A 24406-nucleotide genomic window follows, 5' to 3' on the forward strand; every position below is an offset into this window, starting at 1 on the left:
TCGGCGCGGGGCCAAATAGTACTGTTTGAGCGCAGCTGCGCCAACGCACGCCGCGATCCTCGCCGGGGCACCTTTTCCTAGGGCTGGCCCGAGAAAACGCGCTCAAGAGCCGCGGCGGAGGCGGCGCGTCTGGCCACTGGCGCAGCGCCACCCCCGCGTTGTGGATCGGCGGGCGCCCCTGGTGCCGCGCGGGCGGGAGTCCCGCCGAGCCGGGGCGGCCGCGGGTTTGTGAGGCAGCGCTTCTGGGGCGGCTGAGAGGAAATGTGTCACGAGGGCGAAGCGGCTGCTCGGAGCCGAGTCCCCTCTCGGCCTTCTCTGGGCCGGGGCGCGCGGGCGGGAATGACGGTAACAGGGCCAGCCGCGTTGGCGAGCGACTGTGAGGAGTTTCCTGCGGAGAGTCCGCGGCGTGGGTGGGAAAGCGAAGGGGGAAAGGCCTCGGCGGGGGGTTTGAAGAGAGAGAGAGGAAGGAGGGAGCGAGAGAGAGAGAGAGAGAGAAGGACGGCGGCCGGGGAGAGAGTGGAAGGGGCTTCTGTGAGTATGAGGAGAGGTCCAGCTCGTGCCAGCCGCGAGGAAGCTCAGAATAGAGGAAGGAAGCGGGGACGGATGAGCGTCTGCAGGAGAGGGAAGGCGACAGGGAAGTGGGAGCTGGGCGAGGCGCGGCTTTGGGCCATGTGGGTTGCCTGTCAGGAAAAAACCACCACCAAAGACGGCTCTGAGGGGGGAGGAGTGCACAAAACGAAGCAGGCACACACAGAGAGAAAGATAATTCGGCGTGTGCTCCGAGGAAGAGCCGGTCAGGGCGAAGGGTGACCAGGAGGGCGGAAGGGGAGGGGTGGAAAAACGCCAAGGTGAGGCGACGGCAGGTTCCTCAGGGGCAGCAGACACCCCTTCTCGCCCATTCTATGCCCCTTGTCCTTCTTCCCTGGCGGGGAGGGCGGCACCATTTTGTGGCTCGCCTCAGGGGCCGCTCTGAGGTGTTCGCGAGTAGAGGAGGTGCGCGCGAGGGCGACGCGGCATAAGCAGGGGCGACTCTGCGTTGGCGCCAAACGAGCGAACGGTCTCTCTGCTTCCTCATGAACGGGTCTCTCTCTCACACTCTGGATACTAGGAGTGATAACTTGACCCCACGACCGTGGGCGCCGTGAAGTGTGCATGGTGGCCCTGGCACCGAACTTTGTGGTTGCCCGGCCCCTTCATGGGAAATTTGGAGGGTGCTTGGGAGCCAGCCGTGGTGGACACCGGCGCCCCCGACCTTCGGGTGTGGAGAAGAAGTTCGCGCTTCTCCCGCTAAACTTGCGGAATGGCGCGTTCTGTGGGCCAGAGAGAAAGGAGAGCCCGGAGGCGCTGAAGCGCGCGCGCGCGCGTCTGGCGCGTGGCACGTGACCCTTCTCCCTCCCGTCGGCAGGGGAGGCGCCGGAGCGGGCGACGTCGGCTGGGCGCGTGGCATGAACCTGGAGGGCGAGCGCGGCATCCACAGCACCAGCGAGGGCGGCGGCGGCGGCGGCGGGATGAGCTCGGTGAGCTGCGGCAACGGGAAACTCCGCCAGTGGCTGATCGAGCAGATTGACAGCGGCAAGTACCCGGGCCTGGTGTGGGAGAACGACGAGAAGAGCATCTTCCGCATCCCCTGGAAGCACGCGGGCAAGCAGGACTACAACCGAGAGGAGGACGCCGCTCTCTTCAAGGTAAGGGGTTGGCCCCAGTTCAGGCGCGCGCCAGATTTCGCGATCCAGTGGCTTGGATCAGCCAGAGGCGAAGGGGCTGTTTGCATTTCCTTGCGCAAGTTTGGCTCCAGTCTCCCATCAGAAGCAAAGTGTGCATTTACTTGGAAATGGCCCGTGCTTTTAAGTGGAACTGGTTCCAGATTTAGGGTCAGGTGCAGTTAGGACCACTGGGTAACGTACATGGAATTGGCTATTTTATCTTGTCAACAGTCTGCAAGGTAGATCGGACTGGAAGACAGGTTTGGCTGAGGCCACTCAGTGAACCTCCTGGCTGATCTGGGATATGAACCTAGATCTCATTGGTCCAACTCCACCCTCTGTCCACTTTCAGCCTCACTGGCAAATTCCACAAAGGCACAGGGTCCTTCTGTAACCTATAGCCTGTAACAAGTGAAAGTACATTTTCCCTAGCAGTAGAGGCTCACCTGTGACTAGTTAAAGAAATACTTGATGTTCCCTAAACTGTGTGTAGACTGAAGAAACCAAGAGGTAGATTGGACTCTGCCCCTATTAGAATTGCTGGACAATGGAATTAGGAGGGTCTTTTATTTTAGGGCACTTCTTTTCTCCGACTTTAAGAGAGAAATTAAATGATCAATCAATGACGGAATTATCTTTTCTACCCAGCTAGCATCCTAGATGCTTCTGAATTAAACTGCCAGCCAAGCTGCGTTCCTGTCACACTTGAAAGAGTCCTTCCATGTTCCACGATTCCCTCTTCCTTATTTGATTAACTACCCCAAGGCGTGACTGTTTATGGCTGCAATGATGCTCCGAGTTGCACAAACTTGCATTCTGTATCAATGGAACTTGTGTACAATTTTGAACAGGATTGCAGCCTTTGTCATTAAACTTCAGCAAGCACCATAATAACTGTTTAGCAAGACTTCCTTTCTAAAACTCCTTCCGTTGATTGTTATTGAATAGCATTACCTGGAGCAACACTGTTCCATTTCTGCTAAAATGAATGTAGCTAATTACTTTTAATAGTAACTCATTTTTAAAAGGAACCATTTACGCTACTGGTTGAATCTACAAGCAACGCCTTCCCTCCTTGATTACTCAGCCTTAATGTTAAATGTTCGTATGGCTTTCTTAGCTTTGTGTACTGAACTCATACTGTGACGTGGCTTTTTAAAAAGCCACCTCTTGACTTGAAAATAGTTTTTACCTTTTAGCTACCTGCAGATTCCAGTGACTAGACTGGACTTGGCAGAAGTTATTTCCACCTCAGCATGATACGAAACAAGAGTTCATAATTCCTGACTACAGTGGTACCTCGGGTTACAGACGCTTCAGGTTACAGATTCCGCTAACCCAGAAATAGTACCTCGGGTTAAGAACTTTGCTTCAGGATAAGAACAGAAATCATGCAGCGGCAGGCCCCATTAGCTAAAGTGGTACAACCTCAGGTTAAGAACAGTTTCAGGTTGAGAATGGACCTCCGAAACGAATTAAGTTCTTAACCCGAGGTACCACTGTATGCTGACTAGGTCTGATGGCAACTGGAGTACAGACCCCAAAGGGTCACAGATTCCACATCCCAGTTATGAAAGATTGAGTGTTTTTACATCCTTGCTCCCATCATGTGCTGTCTGCAAGCAGGGCTCTTATTGAACTCTGCACCACACAGAATGAGAAGACTAGAAGAAGCTGGGACTGCATCTGCCGCCATAGCTGCATTATTATTATTTATATAGCTAGAGAGACCATAGCTGAGTGGTAAAGCATATGCTTTGCATGCAGAAGGTCCCCGGTTTGATCTCTGACATCTTAAAGTAGGGCTGGGGGTGACAACAGATGGACCAATGAGTCTGACTTTGGTTAAAATACCTAAGGTCCTAAAAAATCCGCCATTCCTTCTGCCTGCATAGAATCTCTGACATCTTTCTGAGAGGCAGTGTGGTATAGTGGTTAGAGCACTGGACTAGACACAGGTTCGCATCTCTGCTCAGGCCTGAAACTTAACTGGGTGACTTTGGGCCAATCACACTCTCTCCGTCCAACCTACCTCACAGGGTAGTTGTGAAGATAATACAGAGAAGGGGAGGACTGTGTCCTTGAGCTTCTTGGAGGAACAAGGCAGGATAAAAATGTGTTAATAAATACACAAATAAAAACAGGAAGGCTTATAGGTGGTTAACTGCAGCCTGATTTATATATCTACAGTGGTACCTCAGGTTACATACACTTTAGGTTACATACGCTTCAGGTTACAGACTCTGCTAACCCAGAAATAGTGCTTCAGGTTAAGAACTTTGCTTCAGGATAAGAACAGAAATCGTGCTCCGGCGGTGCGGTAGCAGCAGGAGGCCCCATTAGCTAAAGTGGTGCTTCAGGTTAAGAACAGTTTCAGGTTAAGAACGGACCTCTGGAACAAATTAAGTACTTAACACGAGGTACCACTGTATTATAATACTGCACCCCTGCTTTCTCCACTTGCGAACTGCCTGCCATTCCCTCATTAACCTCTTTGAGCTTCTCACATCATGCTCACTTTTTCACCTTCCCAAACTCACTTCTGTCTTCTATTCTGAAGTCCCGCTTTGCACCCATTTTCACCTTCTCCCCATGCCTTCACCTCCCCTTCCTTTTGTGTAACACGCTCCTCTTGCACACAAACCACTTGCATGGTAACATTCTGTATCCTCCTCCCACACATTGCAACTACTAAGCACCCTTTTCGTCTTCTGCCCAGTTATGAAGCTACCCCCTCCTATTCTGCAGACTTTTAATGACCCTACTTACATCTTCAACCCCATTCCCTTGCCTCTCACACCCTCCATCTGCATCCCAGCTATCACCTTTACTTCCTTTTCCCTGCCACCCTCCTCCTTACTTTTCTCAACTCTTCCTTGTGCACAGAGCACTCCGTTTTCATGCTTCCTCTCTCCTATTCTACACTCCCTTTGCACAGGGCTCTGTGTTCTTTCTTTCTCTCACGTGAAGCAGCTGAAGAATGGAAGAGGGAGAAGTTTGAGTACAGCAAGAAGGGAGATACACTGAAAGGGGAAAAAGTGGCTGTTTTAAACAGTGGCAGAAGTTTGAGTAAAGTGGGGAGTGGATAAAAACTGAGAGGGAAATGGTGATTTTAAACAACAACAGTAAAGCAAGGATGGAGTGACAGTGAGGGCATTCTTTTTTAAAACAAACAAATTTTAACAATTTTACTGTACTCAAATATTGCTTTAAAATGTTACTTCCTCACATTGTCCTCCTCCCCCACCTGCTTGCTCTGCTCAAACTTTTGCCTTTCTTTAAAATTACTACTTTGTTCCTCTCAGTGTTCCTCCATCCATGCTTTCCTGAAACTTCTGCTGTTGTTTTAAAGCACCCACTTTCCTTACTTTCAGTGTCTCTCCTTTCATGCTGTACTCAAACTTCTCCGTCTTCCATTCCTCAGCTGCTTCAGGCGAGAGAGACAAAGGACTCGGATTCCTCAAATATTCCAAAGTATCCTTATACCATGCCACTGTTTAAAATTGCTTTCCCCCCTCTCAGTGTCCCTCCAAGCTATCCCACCGTGACTTCATGCAAATTCAGAATTGTGATGCAGCATTACAGATCCTTCAATGGATTGCATTTTTATCATATAAAAATTACACACATACACACACACATTTTATACACTATTGTTCTAAGCTGCCCTGTGCTCCATACTGGAGGAATGGCGGGATAGAAACTGTCTAATTCATAAGTGAAGAAATAAAACATGTTGTGGCTACTCCATGCTGTTTTGCCGTGAATTAAATAGCACAGAGCCTTTGCGAATGGCACAGGGTCTATATACTTCCTGTAGAACTGAAGTATCTGCTATGAATCTAGAACGACATCTAGTTCTTTTACTGCAGTCTTCTCTGCTGGGTCCTGAAAAATTGCACTGTGCATTTTGGTTTGTATCTGAACTATGACTAGGGAAGTGAAAATCCTATAGTGGCAGGGGAAAAGCTAGTGATAGTCCCATCAGAGAACTTCCACAATGAACACACGCAGCGTGCCATTTATATTGTTGAGTATAGGTATGTTTAAAGGAGTTTTTAAAAACAAGATGTTAACCACCATCAATATTTCCAGGCTTGGGCTCTGTTTAAAGGGAAGTTCAGAGAAGGCATCGATAAGCCAGATCCCCCCACCTGGAAAACAAGACTGCGGTGTGCTTTGAACAAGAGCAATGACTTTGAAGAACTCGTTGAAAGGAGCCAGCTGGATATATCAGACCCCTATAAAGTGTACAGAATAGTACCAGAAGGAGCAAAGAAAGGTAAGCTTGCATTATACAAAACAATCCCATTTATTGAGATGGTGCTGGGCTGGGGTGGGGATATGCAACAGCACTGTAATTACTTTAAGCAATGAACTTTGGTGAATTAAAAATCTAATGCTTGTTTACAATAGAAGCACCTAGGGCTCGAATAACTGATGCAGTTCTGCCTGATTCTGTAAGCAAGTAAATTATACAATTTGGGTGATTTGCATGTATGTTGTCTTTTATCCTGATAAAGTTTTCCAGTGACAGATTTCTAGATTTATCCCCTATCTGTAAAGCGTACCAACAAACTTCGTGGCTATGAAGTAGACTGAAGCAATACCAATGTCATTTTTAATGTGCAAGCTACTTTTCTCACAAGGTTCTTCAAGATACGCATGCGTAAATCTCCCTGTTTTATATACACAGGAGCAAAACAGCTTAGCATGGAAGATCCCCAAATGATTATGAATAATACTTACACCATGAACTCATCTTACTCTGCACTACCACCTCAGGTATGTATAAATACATATATATATATATATATATATATATATATATATATATATATATATAATATGGATGTATTTGATCTTTGATGTCAAATGATGAAGATGTACTGATACCATTGCTATTTCATTCCTTGATCTAGTGTGAGATTGAAAAAGAGTAGCAAAGAGTACAACTACAACTTAAAGAATGTTCTCAAAGAGTTCATAGGTGTTGCTGTGATCCTTTTTTTGTTATTTGTTATTAGCTCTTATTACATTTCATATATGTTTCATCATTTGCAGTCCAAGTATTCATCTTCATACATTTCAAATATTTACACCCCCCTGTAAATGTCATTAAAAAAAAATTAATTAACAACGCTGGCTTTGCACCAATGCATCAGTTTTGTGTGCGCTTCCTCTTCCAAGGGGACCTTGGGTGCTGTATCTTCAATATTTGCAGGGGAGTGCCTAAGGATCGGTGGTGAAACACATCTTTTGTGTGCATAGAGTCCCATGTTCTACCCCCTGGCACCTGTACTCAAATAATCTCTGGTAGCAGGTTTTGGAGAGAACACTGTGCAAGAGCATTTTGTGTTTGGACATTTTGAGGATGGGATGTAGTCCGGGTGGGAAAGCTGAAGATTCTGTCTGCAATTGACTATAACTAAAACCATTATATGGGGACACGGGTGGCGCTGTGGGTTAAACCACAGAGCCAAGGGTTTGCTGATCAGAAGGTTGGTGGATCGAATCCCCGTAACGGGATGAGCTCCCGTTGCTCGGTCCCTGCTCCTGCCAACCTAGCAGTTTGAAAGCACATCAAAGTGCAAGTAGATAAATAGGTATCACTCTGGCGGGAAGGTAAATGATGTTTCTGTGTGCTGCTCTGGTTCACCAGAAGCGGCTTAGTCATGCTGACCACATGACCCGGAAGCTGTACGCCAGCTCTCTCGGCCAGTAAAGCGAGATGAGCGCCACAACCCCAGAGTCATCTGCGACTGGACCTAACAGTCAGGGGTCCCTTTACCTTAAAACCATTATGTGATGTGTGGGACACCATAGCCTGATCCTGCACACTTTATTCATGGCTAAGTAACTGGTTTGACAGCACTGGAAGGACCACACAGCTGCTTTGAGAGCTCATTCGTCAGAGGACCTTTCTTCTCCTGCAGCATATGAGAACATTACTTTGGTGTGAAGTTGTGAGGATCACAACTATTCTGAGATTTTGGACCCCTACTCAGAGCTGTTTGCCTGACTTGCATGCCATATAAGATCTGTCAATGCCTCTCCCATCCTCTTTTGTTATTCTGTATGATTGCTTTTGGCCACACAGACCTGCTTTTTGCAAATGGCATTGTGAATTGACATACTTTGCTGATGTGTTTTCTTTCTCCTTCTTAGAACTGTGATGGAAAACCTTTTTTAAAAAATGCATTAAAAAAACAACACCACATTATGTAATATTTCGTTAAACATGCAGGTGCCAAGCTACATGGTGTCTCATGACCGTAATTGGAGGGACTATATGCCAGAGCAGTCACACCCCGATATCTCCTACCAGTGTGCAAGTGTTCCTTTTGCAGCTCGCAACCACCATTGGCAAAGCCCAGCATGTCAGAACGGTAAGAAGATTCCAGTGTTTTTAGACAGAGCTGTATCTGGTGGTTATTTAAATGGTGAAAGAAGTTGTGGTTCCTGACCCAGTGGCTGTGTCCATGGGGTTGTGAACAAGGTGCTCCTGAGTAAAGCGGATTTCCTCATTCATTTAATTAGAAGACACTGCTCAGTATATCCAGCACTTTGTGTATGTAAACATCCCCTCTTCGTTGAAATGAATGGGGAAGCCTTGGAAAGTGGGAAAACTCTATATGTGCATTCCACTGTTGGAAGAAAGTACAATGGTATGAATGAGATTAGGCAGCCAAAAGTAAGCACTTTAAAACATTTAAGGGGATAGGCAAGCACTTGCAAGCTCCCTCTCACTGAAATCAATTGGACTTGCAGAAGTGGTTAACTTTGGAGCATGTTCTAAGGTTCCATTACAATGAGCACTCAGTATAAGAAAATGGTGCAATCTCCACAGGGGTGTGGAGTGCTTTTACTTTGAAGATTCAGAATAACGGACGAGGCAAAGTAGGTAAGTCAAATGGGCCTATTTCTGATGGTGCACATAATGAAAGCTTTTCAGTGTTGACAAAACTGATGTTATTCTGCAGCATAAGAGCCAACCCCTAGGGGCTGAGGTCTTTTTGACTCCCCAAAATAAAATATTTCAGGAGGCCAGGGCCCTCTAAATTTCATGGGCATTGCCATTCAAATGGTGCGTGTGCACCGCATCATGTGATCAATTATGTACTGTATCCTCTAGTATTTTAGCCAAGTTGGCACCCCTGTTCTGCATAGGAGGGTCACCAACATGGTGCATGCAAGCACACATATGCCTGCCAAAGCTTTTTCTGGTGCCCACAGTAACCCCTCTTCACACCAAACCCATTGTAGTCTGGCCTGAAAGAAGACTTCTTTCCCTTCTGTTGCAACCAAAAAAAATCCCCCTCCCCCTCCTGCAATTAGTTTTTTTAAAAATAAAATAAAGTACTATAATAGAAGGCTTTCCCTAAGCTTAATTGCCTGTGTGTGTGTGTGTGTGTGTGTGTGTGTGTGTGAGAGAGAGAGAGAGAGAGAGAGAGAGAGAGAACTTCCTGGAGTGGGTTAACCAGTTCCTGCTCAGCCGCACTCTCCAGGAAGATGACGCCCCTCCCCTTGCCAAAAACAAATTAAGCTTGAAAAAAGGCTGAAACACTGTTCCAAGCCAAAGTGTTGGAGGGCAGATGGGGTTGTGAATGGATGGTTGTGGGGCATGTATATTTGCATGGCTATGGGGTGTGCATAGAATCATAGAATTGTGGAGCTGGAAGGGACCGTGAGGGTCTTCTAGTCCAACCCCCTGCAATGCTGGAATCTTTTGCCCAGCGTCAGGCTCGAACCCATGGCCCTGAGATTAAGAGTTTCATGCTGTACCAAATGAACTATGCCAGCTGCCTGTGTGGTTGCAGTGCGGTGCCAATGCCTATTACTCAGGTTTCTAAAATTGGCAATCACTGCTCCAAGAGCTTCATAAACATGGAATGTGTTCGGTGAAGCCTGTCAAATAAAAGCATATTGCTTTATTAATTTTTGGCTTCCCTCTTGCACCTACTAGCCCATGAGTGAATCTGTCTGATTTCAACGCAATACAAAGATACATTATAAATGAACAGATATTTAAGGCACGATGATACACCCCCAAGTCAACCACTTCTCTAAGTCCTATTGATTTCTGTGGGAGAGTTTATCACTTAGATGCTTTTGCATCTCTTTCGATCATTACCATGAATCATTAAAGCCGATTGCCTTGAGGGTTTCCTAGCTCTGTGACATCACAAAGCCAGCTGATCCTATGCAAAGTAGGTTTTAGTTTTAAACTTGTACAACTGGGCATTCTTGCTTTTCTTTTTCTTTTTCAAGCGCTTAGCCTGAGAGGGGCAAGTACCGTATTTTTCGCCCCATAAGATGCACCTGACCATAAGACGCACCTAGTTTTTAGAGGGGGAATGCAAGGGGGGGAATTCTTTAAAGGGAGCACTGAGCAGAGCCAGTATGCATCCCAGGCTCTGCTCAGCGCTCCCTTTCACGAGCCACGTGGAGCGTGTGTGTGGCGCTTGCAGGCTTTTCCCCGAGGAGGGAGAAAGGCAGCCCGTCACTGATGGGCTGCTCTTCTCCCTCCTAGGGAAAAAGCCCCCAAGAGCCACATACACGCTCCGCGTGGCTCTTTAAAGGGAGCACGGCTCTTCTGGGCTTTTCCGGGAGGTGGGGGAAGGGACTGAGGGGCTAAGCCAGAAACTAGAACAGCAAGAGGGAGCGCTGCACAGCGTTCCCTCTCACTGCTCCGGCTTCTGGGATAGCCGCACAGCCTGCATTCACTCCATAAGACGCACACACATTTCCCCTTACTTTTTAGGAGGGGAAAAGTGCATCTTATAGAGCGAAAAAATATGGTAGATTTGGATGCAATCTAGTGAAAGCATTCCATACTGCTCCCAGTGCTGTATAAATGTTAAATCTGCCTTCACTCTAAGGCTACAAGCCTGTGCGATGTAGTAATTAGAGGGCTGAACTAGGATCAAATTCCCATTCCACCAGAAAATTTACTGGGTGACGTTGGACCAGTCACTATCTCCCAGCTTGGCCTGCCTCATAGCAGTCCTGCCAATTCCAGGGGGCCACTGGGGCCCAGACACCCACATTTTTTTTTTTTTTTGCTGTGGGTGCCCAGCCTCTGTCCCATGCCGCCTGTTGTCTTGCCTCTGCCGCTGTGGCACTGCAGCAGCAACTGGCCCTGTGCTCTGCTGCATGGACTCTGTTGGGGCTCATTGCAGCTGCAGACATGCTTCCACAGTGCGACTACTGTTGCAGCAGGCCCCAATAGAGGCCCTGCGACAAAGGGGCAAGCCCTGGTCCAGTCGCCACTGCGGCAGCAGAACGCACCCGCGCCATAACATTGCATTGCGGTACGGCATCACAGCGTCACATTATGACATCACAGCATGCATGCGCTGGGCACCCACAGTCTGGGTCCCAAGTTGGCACTACTGCCCCATAAGGTTTTTATGAGAATAAAGTGGATAGAACCACACGTGCCACTTTGAGCACCTTGGAGGAGCGAAATACTGAACACATTTACTAGAAAATAAGCCCTTGAAGTCAATCCCAGTGCCATGCCCCTTCTGGAGTCATACAATGGTTTAAAGCAGCCTTTCTCAACCTGTGGGTCCCCAGGTTGTTGAACTACAACTCCCATCACCCCTAGCTAGAAAGGCTCAGGGTTGATGGGAGTTGTAGTCCAACAACATCTGGGGACCCATAGATTGAGAACTGTGGGTTTAAAGCATCCATAAGGTACCACTTAGTGTGAGGAAGTACAGAAGCACCAAGGGATCCATCTCTGCAGCCAGCACAAGGCCCTCCAAACTCAGCCCAAACATCCAGAGTCCAGGAGAAGGGAAGCATCTGCCAAGGTTTTCGTAAACTACCTGGGAGCTGTGCTGAAAGACAGCATATAAACAAACAAACAAAATGTGTTCAGGTCGAAATGGAAGGTGAATTTCTCAGACTGGAGGGAGAAAGCCTTCAATGGATTTTGGACCGCTTGGCAACATAGTTTGTGAACAGAAACTTTTTGTTTGTGAAAGCAGGTTGTCAGGTAACTGGAACCTTTTACGCTTGTGCGCCACCTGAGGCACAGACTCCTGGGATGCCAATAGAGCCGAGCATAAGGTCTGGTGAAGCTCTTCCATTGTCAGGTATATAAATAATTCAACAACTGGCAAGTAACATTGAATTCATGAGAGCCCTCTCATAACTTTCCAGATAAGTTTCACACACACACACCCTTTCCCCGTGAGCTCAAATGAGAGGATAACTGTGAAATTTCCATCAATGTTTGGTTCTCTGATTTGGTTTTTAAAAAATGTAAGGTGAATACAGGGTGTGCATAAATGTTGGTTGTGCACATATATATGAAGTGTGGAGAATGTTCATAGACAACATGAACAAGGAATTTTGTGCAATGCCTAGTGAATGTGCGTTGGTTCCAAATGATGTTGGAAAATGGTGGCCAAAGTCAATTAGGTGGTATGTTTATTGGCCAGTCAAAGCAGGAGGCCACCAGAGAGAGCTCCTCCTCAATAGAAGTTCCTATCTATGGAGTTCTCTCCCAAGGATGACCTGACTAGCACCAACCATGTTATCCTTTCAGTGTTAAGCAAAGGATTATCACAGACACTTGAATATATTTTCCTCTCTTTAGTTGGTTGTTAAATATTTTATATTATTTTTGAAAACTGCTATGGAAGTTCCACTGAAGAGGGGCATATAAATATTTAAATAAACAAAATTCTCCTGTCTAATACTATGTGGATTACCCAGGCAATCAGTGAAACGTATGTGGAGGTGTTGCACTTCAACCAGGCATTAAATTACAACTGATCAGTTAATTTCCCCCCAAATCATTTGGCAACGACTCATACCGTCGGCTGTAACACTCCCTGTTGATTGTTTGGTAAACTTTCTCCATGCTGTCATGTGAGTGTACATTATGACTGATGTTCATGCACAACTACTAGTCAATTCCCATTAATGTACATGTTGACAAGAATTCCGTACCGCTTAAGCATTTGCACGAAGTTATTTTTAGTGGCGTGTTTGTAGATGTGTTATTTTGGTGTAAGGGTGGCTGATTTCACTAACTATAGCTCTTGCTGCCCGTACCTACAGCGCAGCAGCCATATTTATTACTTGTTCCAATGCTCCACCACCAAAAAAACCCCCATGGAACAGCTACCTGTCAGTTATCAAGTAGCCTGCAATTTGACTTGGCCAACAAGCAAGGCTACTGCATAGCTCAACTCAGTGAATCATAGGAATCACTATGCCAATACCCTCACAACCAGCATTTCCCCAGCTAATCTGCCGTGTGGCACAATCTTACACATGTTTAAGTCCCACTGTGCTTAATTTCCTAGCGAGTGGTTTTAAAATTGCATATGCATTCTCAAGTTCAAAGTCTGCCACTGAAAAGTGGTTTGAAGCCACATCTCTGAGATGCTATGTGTAACTCAACCTCAATGCTTCTTAGCTTCCTCGTAGACGTTACATGACATGCCATTGTCTGGTGTCCAATGGTTAACAACAATTTTGCATAAATATGCTTTCAGATTGTCGATTGCACATCTGTCTATATTACCACGAAACTCTTGTGAAAGAAGTCACTACTTCAAGTCCTGAGGGGTGCAGAATATCTCATGGCCAAAGCTATGAGGTCAGCGGGCTGGACCAAGTTCTTTTCCCTTATCCAGAAGATCACAACCAGAGGAAAATAACTGAAAAATCCTTAAGCCACCTGGAAAGGGGAGTAATACTCTGGATGACACCTGACGGACTCTATGCTAAGAGACTTTGCCAAAGCAGGATCTATTGGGATGGTCCTCTGGCATTTTGCAACGACAGGCCTAACAAATTGGAAAGGGAGCAGACATGCAAACTTTTTGATACTCAGCAGTTTTTGTCAGGTATGTATGTTACAGTCATAAATGCATCCTTGTAGGTTGTGTGATGCAAGCTTCTTCATTTGTCATAGCAGTGGGTTTCAGAAGGGGTTGGATGCACATTCCCTCTATTTGACCATGTTGTTGTTTAGTCGTTTAGTCGTGTCCGACTCTTCGTGACCCCATGGACCAGCGCACGCCAGGCACTCCTGTCTTCCACTGCCTCCCGCAGTTTGGTCAAACTCATGCTGGTAGCTTCGACAACACTGTCCAACCATCTCGTCCTCTGTCGTCCCCTTCTCCTTGTGCCCTCCATCTTTCCCAACATCAGGGTCTTTTCCAGGGAGTCTTCTCTTCTCATGAGGTGGCCAAAGTACTGGAGCCTCAGCTTCAGGATCTGTCCTTCCAGTGAGCACTCAGGGCTAATTTCCATAAGAATGGATAGGTTTGATCTTCTTGCAGTCCATGGGACTCTCAAGAGTCTCCTCCAGCACCATAGCATGAGCTGAAATATTACCTAATTTGCTAAAAATTTCTAATTAGCCTTCACTTGAGAAATATAATGTCAACTCACCAGTTGTCTTACTGTTGGCTAATAATGCTCCTCACACACATTTTTTTTGGTGTAACATTTCTGAAGGTTTTTTTTTTCTTTTCTTATCTGCGTTCTTAAATGCTCCTTTAGTCTTTGGTGTCCAGGGTGCTAACACAGTTATACTGTAATGTGTAACTTTTGGTATGTACAACACTGGCTGTTTTGCAATGAAAATAACATTGATATAAGATTGTGCAGCTTCAGGTTTTACTTTGGTGAGATCAAATGGGCTAATATAAACACATCTGCTTAATTAGAGACTGTGATATGTGGACTGGATATAGAAACAACTGGACTGAAACGAACATTTCTTATCTCCAGCAAATTTGAAAGTGGAATATTTTAAACAGATTATTTAGTGGGGTGTTTTTTTTAATGGAAGCACCATTTTATAGATTTGCCTTTTTGGATTCCAATTGTTCTTATTGTAAAATCCCCATAAACTCCCAGTTATACAATTTTGAGAGAAAAAATAATAAATTGTAACTCCGCTAAAGGCATGTGGGAGACTTGTGTCTTCTCCATACATATTTTAGACTTGTGTCTTCTCCATACATATTTTAGAGGTTCTAAAGCTAGCCAGTTCTGGTTTATCTCAGCTTGAGGGTAAATACAGAAAACCGTAGCATACCTGGAAGCACTCAATAAACTGGAAACAGTAATGTCCTGCTAAATTGAGAGAAATTTTGTTACGCTTATGTAGCTGATCAGAAAACTGGAAAACCAGGGAAGTTTACAATTTTTAACATTGCTGGATAGGATGTTGCAGATATGTACTGATTTGGATTCTAGATTTTGTTAGGTCTTTTGCCATCCTCATTGCCACAGAATCTTTTGATCAGTAATATAGGCTGATTTTCCATGATATTTGTTTTTCTGCCATAGCTCTGAAGTTTACTCCTACATAATAGCTTGAGTATTTTCTGTTGGCTTTCCAGAATTACAAGTATTTGCCCACCATGGGCGGCCGTTGCCTAGATTCCAGATTGTGTTGTGTTTCGGTGAAGAGTTTCCAGATCCACAAAGGCAAAGAAAACAAATTACAGCCCATGTAAGTATAAACAATTTGATTTGCTTGAAACTGGGGGCATGCAAATATATTAAAGGGGGTAAGGTGAATGCTTAAAGTGAATTAAGGTAATCCAATATATTCTAATAAAGTTCAAAAATTGCATTGAAATGAAATGTAAATCACCACTCTTACAGCTAGGCAGTACAGTATAACTGAAACTTCCTTAAGCATGATAATCGCCTGGAAATATGCAACACCAGTTTTTGAGTGATTCACATCTGTGATTACACTTCTGATTTAAGCTAAACGTTACAATAATTCAAATATTCTGAAATTGAAAATCACAGTTTATTTCAATACCGCTAAATAAACTAGACATGAACTATAAAAAGGGGGCTTTCTGGCTTACCACCAATTGTTTGTGCCATGTTGCTGTTTTTATAGCATTCTACAAAGCTGTAATAAATGATGCTTTGAGCAAAGTGGTTGAGTGGAAATCTCACCCCTTACTTCCATAGTGATTCCCTCCTCCCACTTACCAAGTGCTCCATGCATTCTGTGTCCTTACAGCTAACGCCTTTCATCCTCCTTTATTTAGAGCTATTTAGCCTATAATTCACAAAGCTGTTAAGCCAGAACATCAGTGCACCAGTCTCCTAAATGGCTTAATTAGGTTGTGAATCAGGTTGTTAATTGTGCATTCTATTATAAACAATACTAATAAACACTCAGCAGAAGAATTAGCTGCACAAGATCACATTATTTGACCAAGGTAATCTTGGAGAAATAAGATAATCTATGTTTTGAGCTTCAGCGTAAGTTGTTTCGAAGTACACGTAATACCTGCAATTTTCATATGAGTTACAGTGGTATCTTGGGTTACAGACGCTGCAGGTTACAGACGCTTCAGGTTACAGACTCCGCTAACCCAGAAATAGTACCTCGGGTTAAGAACTTTGCTTCAGGATGGGAACAGAAATCGTGCGGCGGCAGCGGGAGGCCCCATTAGCTAAAGTGGTACCTCAGTTTAAGAACAGTTTCAGGTTAAGAACAGATCTCCAGAACGAATTATGTTCTTAACCTGAGGTACCACTTCAACTTTGTCCTGAAAGTTGTGTGTCAACATAGCCCTGAGTGACTCCTTGCATGAGTGGATTGACTTCTGCCTGCACAACGGGACTCCCCCCATCCTCCCCCCTTTGCCCCCTAAATCTGTTCTCTCTGGAGCAGATTTGGGGGGGGGGTGCAGGGCATGTGCAGGGGAAGGAGTGGGGAAATCCCATTGTGGGTAGAAATAATTTTACTCGTAGATTTAAGCAGATAGCACCCTATGTTTGGTTGCGGGTCTTTTTTCTCTCTCTCTTTTTTACAATTTCTGCTGCAACAATCAACTGTAAAAGTTGATTATGTAAGGAAGATTTAGCACTTATTGCAACTGATCAAGTAGGCAATTCACATAGTGAAGAGGAATAACATTTCAAACATCCCTACCACTCCCTTTGTATGCCTGTGTGGAGTTTTTGCTATCTCCAAGGCTCTGCAGGAGGTCCATACTTTTAGAAAGACCATGTTCAGCAAGGGAAAATATATTTTTGCCGTCGTTCACTGTAGGCAGTAGATGTTTCAGGTCAATGTTAGTCCAAGACCCACAAAGGATCTCAGACCTGGTATGTTCTGAAGCCTGCACCTGCACATGTGTATAGGCTTCTGTGTACATGAAACTGTAGTAGAATACTGGACAGCGCCATGCCTGTTTTTTAGAAACAAGTCCTGCTGATTTCTGTGGGCCTTGCTCCTAGTATGTATGTACAGTGGTACCTCTGGTTATGTACTTGATTCGTTCCGGAGGTCCGTACTTAACCTGAAACTGTTCTTAACCTGAAGCACCACTTTAGCTAATGGGGCCTCTCGCTGCTGCCACCGTGCAATTTCTGTTCTCATCTTGAAGCAAAGTTCTTAACCCGAGGTACTATTTCTGGGTTAGCAGAGTCTGTAACCTGAAGTGTCTGTAACCTGAAGCGTCTGTAACCCGAGGTACCACTGTAACTCATATGAAAATTGCAGGTATTACGTGTACTTCGAAACAACTTACGCTGAAGCTCAAAACATAGATTATCTTATTTCTCCAAGATTACCTTGGTCAAATAATGTGATCTTGATCAGCTAATTCTTCTGCTGAATGTTTCTTAGTATTGTTTATAATATACAGTTGTTTATAATTAACAACCTAATTCACAACCTAATTAAGCCATTTAGGAGACTGCTGCACTGATGTTCTGGCTTAACACCTTTGTGAATTATAGGCTAAATAGACCTAAATAAAGGAGGGTGAAAGGCGTTAGCTGTAAGGACACTGAAGCGTATGTAACCCGAGGTACCACTGTATATGATTGCTACTGGAAACAAGCATGTGCTGATAAACTTCAGTATCTTCAGCAAGTCCATTGCAATTGACAAAACTAGATAGAACACAAATGAGATGCTTTCTAATGTGGAACTCCGTTGACTTGTTATGATTAATATATATATATATTCAATATGAATGAATCAGACCATCTGGCTATGTGTCCCATTAACCTTTCTATCTGTTAAGGTTGAGCCCATGTTTGCAAGGCAGCTATACTACTTTGCACAGCAAAACACCGGACCTTTTCTAAGAGGCTATGATATACCAGAACAGGTCACCAGTTCAGAAGACTACCATCGAGCTCTGCACCATTCCTCTGTTCCAGAATAAGCATGTGAAAATCGGTGCCTTGAAGCATCGTGTTGGATGTTATGCCTAATGCAAGAATCTTTGGTTCACAGCTACGTGTTATAAGTAAATGCTTGGATTTCCCTTGGGAAATGAACAACAACAACAATTAAGTTCAAAGAATGGTTGTGGTCAAGCCTAAAAATATATTACAATGGACATATGCTCTCCTCCCTCCTTTTTTTTGGATTGCTGTGCCTCAGATTCTAACACTGGGGTTAGCAGTGGAAACTGACAAAATACTTCCTTTGTTTACATTTTCTTAAAGGGAGGCAGTGTCTTATAGATGACTTGAACTTATTTCAGACTCTTAATTATTTATTTGATTAGACATCTCAGGGCAAGAATTCCTAGACCGAAGCAGCAGCTTACTTAAGATATAAGGGGGTACTCAAAAGCACATTATTCAACGAAATGGAATTATTCTGTAATTTTTATAAGTATACTATTTCAAAAACATCTATCTAGTCTTTAAAGAAAGTTGCAGTGTACAGGTGTATGGTTGTTTTTTTAAGAACTATAATTTCTGACATTTTTTCACGTTTTTAAAAAATGTATATTGTCACTCTTTTGAAAAATGGACATGTGCAGCACACTCTGCATCAGGATTATTCCTAGGATAAATGTTTTATTATCATGCTATGTTATTTATGCCATTATACGTCATTTTCATAAAGCTCATTTAATGCTTAGTAAGCAGTCAAAGCTTCTTTCCAGTAATTGCTGGATTTGCTGTGCAATCTTATACATGCCTACTGAGAGTTCAGTAGTACTTGCTCCCAGGGTACTTATGTATAGTCCTGCAGCCTCAGGCATTTTAAAGAACAATTACCAAAGAGTGAAACACGTGTTTGCACAGGATTTAAGATGAATCAGTGTAAATCTATATACAAACCGTTTGTGAACTCACAAGCGCACTATAGTTTAATTTGAGCCATCTAAGCACTCAAAACAGTTTTTGGACAAATTCACAATTGACTTTATTGTCAGAATTATTTCTTCTGAGTGGTAATGTTGACAGACGTTGGCACTCATTCAGGACAGAGTTAAGTGCTCCGGTTACATAAGTAACTAAGTGACCACATGTGATTTCCTTTTTTAATATTAAAATTTATTGAATTTCAAAAAACAAAACACAAATCAACACACATTTTCCTTAATGTTTTGACTTCCCACCCTTACCTCCATGTTGTTTTTCTTTCCATCACTATTTTAATTTTAAAAGTAAAGGAAGGACTGAAATTTCAGGTTATTGGTTATTTGCTTGATCAGACATGTCAGTATCAAAGCAGCATATTCTAATGAATCATAGGAAATAGTCATCAAGATCCCTTCCTTCCTTAAAAACTATTTGTAGGTGTGTGTTTTTTCCTGCATTGAAGTATTAAAATTAAAAATGTGTTCTACTTGAATTTCTAATCAGGGACAAATTGTATATTTTTATACAATTGGCAGAAGACCCATGTTTTAACCCCCAACCCCCCGAATTTATACATCTTAAAGATGCATGATGCCTTGGGATATAATATCCATTTTCTTCTCCTAAATAGCTAGTCCCATTACCTGGCACATTTTTTCCTGATGTATTTAGGCTACAATCCTTACCATGCTTACTACAGAGTTGGGTCCATTGACATTGCTGGACTTACTTCTGAGTAAACATGCATATGACTGTACTATTAATCTTATTCAGCTTGAAAAATTGATAGGCGCTGCATAGCTGTTTGGTTATATTCAGGCATATACATTTGTGGTGTTGATCCATTCAGCGAACAAGCACATTCTCTCTCTCTTTTTCTCTCTCATGTGTGACAGACCTTTTTTTTTTTTTTTGCTTGCAGCCCCTCCCCTTTATTTTGTTGGTTGTATAAAGAAATGTTATTTCTGAATTCCAGTTATGAAATGTGGCTTGTGTTTAGTTTTCAAAGGCTTGATGACTACATCTTTTTCTCAAACAAGGCCGTGTGAGATCTATGTTTATAGCACACTGGTTCATAATTCATTACTTGGAGGACAGCCCTATTGATTTGAATGGAAGATATTTCCAAGTGGTACAAAAAGCACTTCAGTGGCAACTGTGGAATAAATGTATATATAAATGGAAAATGCTGGTGCGTGCTGTGAACTACTACAGACTGGATTCGAACACTTTTATCTAAGGTGGCATACAGGTTTCCATAGCATGAGCATTTTGTGTGTGCATTTTTTCTCCTACAAATAAGGAACTGAGCCAACTTTCAACTGAATGGACACTCCTGCTGTTTTCTAAGAGGGTTCTTTTTAAAAAGGTGAAATGTCCCCCCTGTAGTAGAAAAGAATGGGAAAGATGGCCAACTGAACTAGTAGCGTTCAGTTTGCTGTCCAGTACATCTTTCAAATGACTTTTACAGGCATAGGAACTCAGGCCTGAGCTACGGGAGGAATGAGCAGTAATTTGGATTTCCAAGATATTTCTGTATACAGCCTAGTCTTCACTATAAGGAGTTGCAAAGGTTACCAAGAACCAAATTGTGTTTTGAATATCCAAGGCAGAAGGGAGTGCTTTTTCCTACTGATTCATTTATGCAAATTGAGTTTTTGCAGTGTCTTATCTTATGGGGTATTTTTAGCATTGGAAGGAAGCTCAACGTTAGCAATTTGTTTTAGGATTGCCAATACTTTTTGGGGAAAGGTACGGAAACCACAGTTGGAAATGGCTTTGGCAAATGTGATATATGCAAATAGCTGTGTTCCAGAATCCAGAAAAGTGATGCCTGTATTATTTCAATGGGCTGCAATATTTGTTTGTATATAAATACAAATGAACTTTGGAAGACTGCAGTTTTGAGCCAAGGAATCCATTTTCTGCTTACTATTTTGTTCAAAACCACCCTTTTCCAACTGCCCTACCCACACTCTTCCACGTATGTGCCCTGCTTCTATGTGGAAACACATTGGGGAGAAAAGCCACTGGGGAGAAGGAATTTTGAGCAGAAAAAGTGATGTTAAAAAAAGGGATGAGAAGCTCTGTTTCCATTCACCCACCCTCGGTTCAAAATCTGCTCATCAATTTGAAGTTGCTTGCCAATTAAAAGAGGTCAGGCTGATGTAACAGACCTTTCTGTGTAATGTTGAGTTTGCCCTTAAGCAAAAGCTTAAATCTCAAAATTATTTGGGTTTTGTTGGATCATGCCTTCTGTATTGTTTTGAGGTGCAGCGTTTACAATTTCTAACCACATTTCTTTTTTTAAGCAAGTTCCATAGCTCTTAAACGAAACTTCCTTTTAAGTATTTGGGATCACAGGTGTGCTCAGAGTATTTAGTTTCAAGCTTTTATTTTGTCTAGTTTCTGCAGGAGCAGCCGAGGAAGGTAGTAATAGAACAGATAGAAATACTGGATCAAGTTGATTATGAATACAGTGGTACCTTGGTTTAAGAACAGTCCGGTTTAAGAACGATTTGGTTTACAAACTCTGCAAAACCAGAAATAGTGTCTTGGTTTGAGAACTTTATCTTGGAATCTGAACAGTGGAAGGGCTCTGGCGGCAGGAGGCCTCATTAGGGGAAGCGCGCCTCAGTTTAAAAACAGTTTCGCTTTAAGAACGGATTTCCGGAATGGATTAAGTTCGTAAACCGAGGTACCACTGTATTGGCTAGTAGCAGAACAGAGCTATAAATGTACTAATAATTGTGAAAAAAGAAAGCTGGATTTTTGAGACATTGTTTGAAATGTAATATTGTAAAATAAAGTGATGAATTTTTAGTCTCTTTCCCAGTGTTGCTTTCAAACACATCAATGACTGAAGGGGGTGGGGGCTTCTGAACAACTTCCTGTTTCTGTTCAAATTCTGCTTTATATCCTCTTGAGGTCTACTTTCTTCCTGCTATTGAAATTTTACCTCAAGTCTTCTAGCAGCTCATAAGAATGTAAGTAGATTCCTGCTAGATAAGACAGAAAGACCATCTAATCTAGCATCCAATTCTCCCAGAGACCAGCTAAGACATGAATGAAGGGTATGAATGAAGCATCATTCTTCCCACTTGCAACTGGGGTTCAGGGGCATATTGCCTTGGCTACCAGAGCTAGTTACAGAACCATCACAGCTAGTAGCCTAGCCTTACCCTCCATGAATTTGTCTAAACCCATTTTAAAGCCATCCAGGTTGGTAGTCATTACTATATATTGCGGTGGCAAATTCCATTGTTTTATGCAATCATATACACTTATCTCTCTCTTCTTCTTCTTTTTACTTTTATTGATAAATGCAATACTTACAGACACAAACTAGAACACTAAACACACTTATTATACATAGATACGTACACCTCTCAACTTAGATTACAAAAGAGAAAACAAACATACAAACTAAACATACAGACATAAATTTTGACTTCCCTCCACCTATATGTGCCTTCCTTTGTTTCTTTCTTATTTTCACTGTGTTATCAATATTATTTTTGATTATCTCATCTTATACCCATTTATTCTTAATTTTTTTACTCTATAAGTTTCATTCATTGCATATTGATATATTAATACCAGAACAATATTTTTTGATGTATTCCTTCACGCAGGTCCACTCCTCTATCAGTTTTTGGTCTGATTGGCCTATTACCACTGCTGTAAGTTTTGCTGATTCTATATATTCACAAAATCTTATTTGCCATTCTCTTATTGAGGGAGTTTTTTTCTCCCTTCCAATTTTTTGCTATAATCATTATGGCCGCAACGGTTGCATATAAGAAAACTTTTTACCTAGCGGCAGAAATGTCAGTAGATATAATTCCTAAGAGGTACACCTCTATTGTTGTTTTTTACATTATATTTTAAGCATCTTGAATGTCACTCCAAAATTGTTTAATATACACACACTCCCACCACATAGCAATCATATACACTTCTCTTGGACTCCACCTCATCTAATTCAATAGGGCTTTGTCGTAAACGTATGGGATTGCACTGTAAGTCTTCAAACCTGGGGATAAGCTCCATTAAAGATAATAGGGGCTTACTTCTGAGAAAACATGCATAAAACAGAATTGTAGAGTTGGAAGGGAACCAAAAGGTCATCTCGTCCAACCCCCTGCAATGCAGGAATCTCAGCTAAAGCATCCATGACAGGTGGCCAGCTGACCTCCGCTGAGAAACCTCCAAGGAAGGAGAGTCCACAACCTCCCAAGGGAGACCATTCCGCTGTCGAACAACTCTTACTGCCAGAAAGCTCTTCCTGATGTTTATTCAGAATCTCCTTTCTTGTAACTTGAAGCCATTGGTTTGAGCCCTACCCTCAAGAGCAGGAGAAAATCTTGCTCCCTCTTCCATGTGACAACCTTTGAGATATCTGAAGATGGCTATCATATCTTCTCTCAGTGTCCTCTTTTCCAGGCTAAACATACCCAGCTCCTTCAACAGTTCCTCATAAGGCTTGGTTTCCAGACCCTTGATCACCTTAGTTGCCGTCCTCTACATACTCCTCTTGTCAACATCCTTCCTAAATTGTGGTGCCCAGAATTGGACACAGTATTCCAGGTGTGGTCTGACCCAAGAAAGAATATGTTCCTTTCCTTGATCAGACCATACCTGGAACACTGTGTCCAATTCTAGGATGTGTCCAATTAATCTGTGATGGATCTATTGCTGAAAACCTCAGACACTGTCCAGCCAAAGTTTGATTTCAGTGGGAGAGTATTAAGTAGGTATTTAATTCTCCCATTGAAATATATGGAACTTGAAGTTTTTAACTTTGACTGGTATGTTGTAGCTCCTGCAGGGGCTTTAGGTTATGAGCCCCTATGTTTCGAGAGATTTGTGGAAAGAACAGAGGATTCAGTGGCCTTTCAAACTGGCAGATCTATGCTGTTTACATCAGCATTTGTCACTGGCATGGAGGTGGGGAAACACCTCATAAAACAGCTTTCAGGAAAAGAAAACCACCGCCCACAGATTACTAGTTAGATTGACGGCGGCCTGTAGCTACGGTAAATATCAACTTCCTTTTTGAATGAGAAACCAATCGGCTCAATTTTCCTCCATCTCATTGATTTCTCTGAGAGCTGTGTTAAAAGCAAAAGGCTTCACTCTCAAGCTGCATAGCTTGTTCATTTATAAAATGCATGTGTTCCTTATGCAGAACATAAAGGAAAAAGCCAAACCAATAAGAACAGTGAGGATAACAGCAGCATTTTTAAAAAATTAAAAAAAAACCACTTCTGTAACGAAACTGATGTTTATCTATACCTTGCCATCAACAGCTTGTCACTTTGTTTTAGAAGGCAAAGATGAGAACTTAAAATAACTTAATTATAGTGGCTATCACCATGTGGAAGGCATTATTCCTTAAGTGTTTTCCCATTTCCAGTGTAAACTCTCAGGAACCAGGTTTAAATTCCTCCTCCTCCTCCTCCTCACATCAGTTTATGTTTCTCCTTTTTATGCTTTGTTGAGAACTTGATCATGGGTCACAATTCCCCTCACCCACTGAAAGTCCTGTGGATTTGAAAGAAACCTAAAAA

At 43.1% G+C, this 24406-nt stretch overlaps 1 protein-coding gene across 3 annotated transcripts; it reads left to right on the forward strand.

Annotated features, from left to right (window-relative positions):
* The first annotated feature begins 1334 nt into the window (after nucleotides 1-1334).
* On the forward strand, nucleotides 1335-21656 carry IRF4 (interferon regulatory factor 4). Of its 3 annotated transcripts, none has more exons than XM_081918256.1 (8): nucleotides 1335-1685; nucleotides 5799-5985; nucleotides 6400-6488; nucleotides 7951-8092; nucleotides 11699-11809; nucleotides 13223-13576; nucleotides 15086-15198; nucleotides 17753-21656. In XM_081918256.1, the coding sequence occupies exons 1-8, from the start codon at nucleotides 1446-1448 to the stop codon at nucleotides 17894-17896; spliced, it is 1380 nt and encodes a 459-aa protein (XP_081774382.1). In that variant the 5' UTR covers nucleotides 1335-1445; the 3' UTR covers nucleotides 17897-21656. The 3 variants fall into 3 exon arrangements, with proteins under 3 accessions (XP_081774382.1, XP_081774383.1, XP_081774384.1); XM_081918257.1 differs by having other exon boundaries at nucleotides 11702-11809; XM_081918258.1 differs by lacking the exon at nucleotides 11699-11809.
* Nucleotides 21657-24406: the final 2750 nt, after the last annotated feature.

This window comes from Podarcis melisellensis (genome assembly GCF_964234715.1).
Source record: "Podarcis melisellensis genome assembly, chromosome: 7".
NCBI classification, from domain to species: Eukaryota; Metazoa; Chordata; class Lepidosauria; order Squamata; family Lacertidae; genus Podarcis; species Podarcis melisellensis.

Excerpts from the sequence above, each read along its gene's own strand:
- IRF4 (XM_081918256.1), top strand. The coding sequence starts at position 1,446 with ATGAACCTGGAGGGCGAGCGCGGCATCCACAGCACCAGCGAGGGCGGC. Across the intron at positions 6,489-7,950 it reads ACTCTGCACTACCACCTCAG|GTGCCAAGCTACATGGTGTC; the intron begins GTATGTATAAAT and ends TTAAACATGCAG. Across the intron at positions 11,810-13,222 it reads TGAAGCTCTTCCATTGTCAG|ATTGTCGATTGCACATCTGT; the intron begins GTATATAAATAA and ends ATATGCTTTCAG.